The sequence below is a fragment of the Penaeus vannamei genome, chromosome 38 (assembly GCF_042767895.1).
Source record: "Penaeus vannamei isolate JL-2024 chromosome 38, ASM4276789v1, whole genome shotgun sequence".
NCBI classification, from domain to species: Eukaryota; Metazoa; Arthropoda; class Malacostraca; order Decapoda; family Penaeidae; genus Penaeus; species Penaeus vannamei.
Genome location: NC_091586.1, coordinates 9,647,370 through 9,649,869, shown reverse-complemented (window position 1 = coordinate 9,649,869; position 2,500 = coordinate 9,647,370). Strand labels below are relative to the sequence as shown.

The following is a 2,500-nucleotide window of genomic DNA, read 5'->3' as shown; positions in this document are numbered from 1 at the left end:
GTCATCCCAGTTGGTGATGATACCGTGTTCAATGGGGTACTTGAGGGTGAGGATACCACGCTTGCTCTGGGCCTCATCACCGACGTAGGCGTCCTTCTGACCCATACCGACCATCACACCCTGGTGACGGGCACGGCCGACGATGGAGGGGAAGACGCATCTTGGGGCGTCGTCACCAGCAAAGCCTCCCTTTACGAGGCCGGAGCCGTTGTCCACGACTAACGCACATGTGTCTTCGTCGTCGCACATGATGGTGGTAATCTGTAAGAGGGGAAGTGAGTGAATGAATGTCTCATTTTCGATTATATACCCTTGAAAGGACGTAAGCGAACAGTCTGTTGGAATTGTGCGAGGTGCGACCTAAGTAATATTCACATATACGAACCTTCATAAACACAAAAATTAATACATATATGTCTATCTATTCAATAGATATACATTTATGTATCTCCGGTAGTTATGCATATCTAGACTGACAGATTTTATTTATATGTATATGAAAGTCCGTATAATGAATATTAATTGAGTCTGGCCTCGCACAATTTAAACAAACCGGCCGTGCAACGCGCTACCCAAGACTTCGAAGGGCTTGATCAAAAATAACTTTCAAGACTATACCATAATCACCGTGATTTCTATTAATGTGCAATCCCTGCGCTTCTTTGAAATCCCTTAGGGACCACAAGATAAAGTAAAATAAGGAAAAATAAATGAGACAATTATTCGAACCTGGAGGACTACACGTTTTCATACTAAAAGCTACTGAAGAAAGAGAAATTAATGTGTGGGGCAAATCAGAACTGTTTATTTTCCCTGCGATGTCCTTTTGCACTCAGGATCTGTCGATAGGTAAGAGGTCCTATATAAACAGTGCCCTATATATATATATATATATATATATATATATATATATATATATATATATATATATATATATATATATATATGTATATAATCAGAAGAGTCTCTTTTGCTGTCCACATGTATCTGTCTGTCTGTCTGTTTCTGTGTCTTTTTTTCTCTCCCGCTAACCATTATACATACATACATACATACATATATACATATATATATATATATATATATATATATATATATATATATATATATATATATATATATATATATATATATATATATATATATATATATTTATAATCACACACATACACACACACACTACATATACATAAATATATATATATATATATATATATATATATATATATATATATATATATATATATATATATATATATATATATATATATATATATATATATATATATATATATATATATATATATATATATATATATATATATGTTTGTATATATATATGTATGCATATATAATCATGATGTAGTAATCTTCTACGATAAGTGATAAACAAACATATTTACTAGACATTAATGAAACATTAGACACACACATATCTATTACTATTATATCTTTTTCTTTTAGATATGAAATCACCGATACGATTTAGAATACTCACAATTGGGAGGAAGATTCTCAATCTATGTAAACAAAGCAATCCCTAATATCAAGCAAGCAAACTCCCAATATCACAGGCAACTTACACACGAGAGTACTTACCTGCCCTGAGTCTTAACTTGACTAAATACTTTTTACAACAAATTTTCCTTAAATACACCTTGCGAACATTCCGAACATTCTTTTTTTAAGTTTCATTGTCTGTATTTTCCTGCATTTCTCCTGTATCGTTTGCGCCTTCTCGACAAACGGAGTTACTCTTTTAACATAAGGATAAAAATAGTCGATAGGATTTCGATGTCAACACACCTTATTAAGGAGCAAGGATTAATTACTGCCTGTTTTTGTAGTGAGCTTGCGAGGTACTGTACCCGCGCAGGTGAATATTACTTATTTTTTTAGGTGTGCATTATTTTTATTTTTATTATTATTATTTTTTCCTCGGTGAGCATCACCTTTTTTCTAGGTGAACATTTTTTCTAGGTGAGTATTTTTCCAGGTGAGCATTATCGAAAATTACGTCATGTTTTTCGTCAGTAATATTATGAAAGAAGAGGAAGACGGAAAAACATATTTGCACTTTACGTATCATATAATCTTCAAATTTATTGTTATCTTCTTTTAATCATCTTTAATATTGTATTCATCATAATGGGGATTGTCATTACTTATATTGATAATATTTACTATTTTTGTTATTATTATCATTTTCATTATTATTATTATCATTATCATTATTTGTATTACTTTCATTATCATCATGGTTATTATTATCATTATTACTTACCATCATCATTATTATCATTATTATTATCTCCATTATTATTACCATAATATTATAGCTTGCATTACTATTGTTATTATTCTTATTTTGATTAGTATTGATAATATTCTTTTATTTGTTGTTAGTATTATCATTATCCGCCCCTACCCCTACTCCTCTTTCTGCTCGTTATTATCATTATCATTTTATTATTATTATTATTATTATTATTATTATTAT

General features: G+C 30.4%; 1 protein-coding gene across 1 annotated transcript in view; it reads right to left on the bottom strand.

Moving 5' to 3' along the window:
• LOC113815139 (actin-2, muscle-specific) overlaps positions 1-258 on the bottom strand; it is a 1,158-nt gene extending 900 nt beyond the window's left edge. Inside the window, exon 1 of the mRNA XM_027367234.2 lies at positions 1-258. This exon is cut by the window's left edge and continues 900 nt beyond it. Coding sequence (XP_027223035.2) covers positions 1-249 — 249 coding nt within the window. The 5' untranslated portion in view covers positions 250-258.
• Between the last annotated feature and the right edge of the window lie 2,242 nt (positions 259-2,500).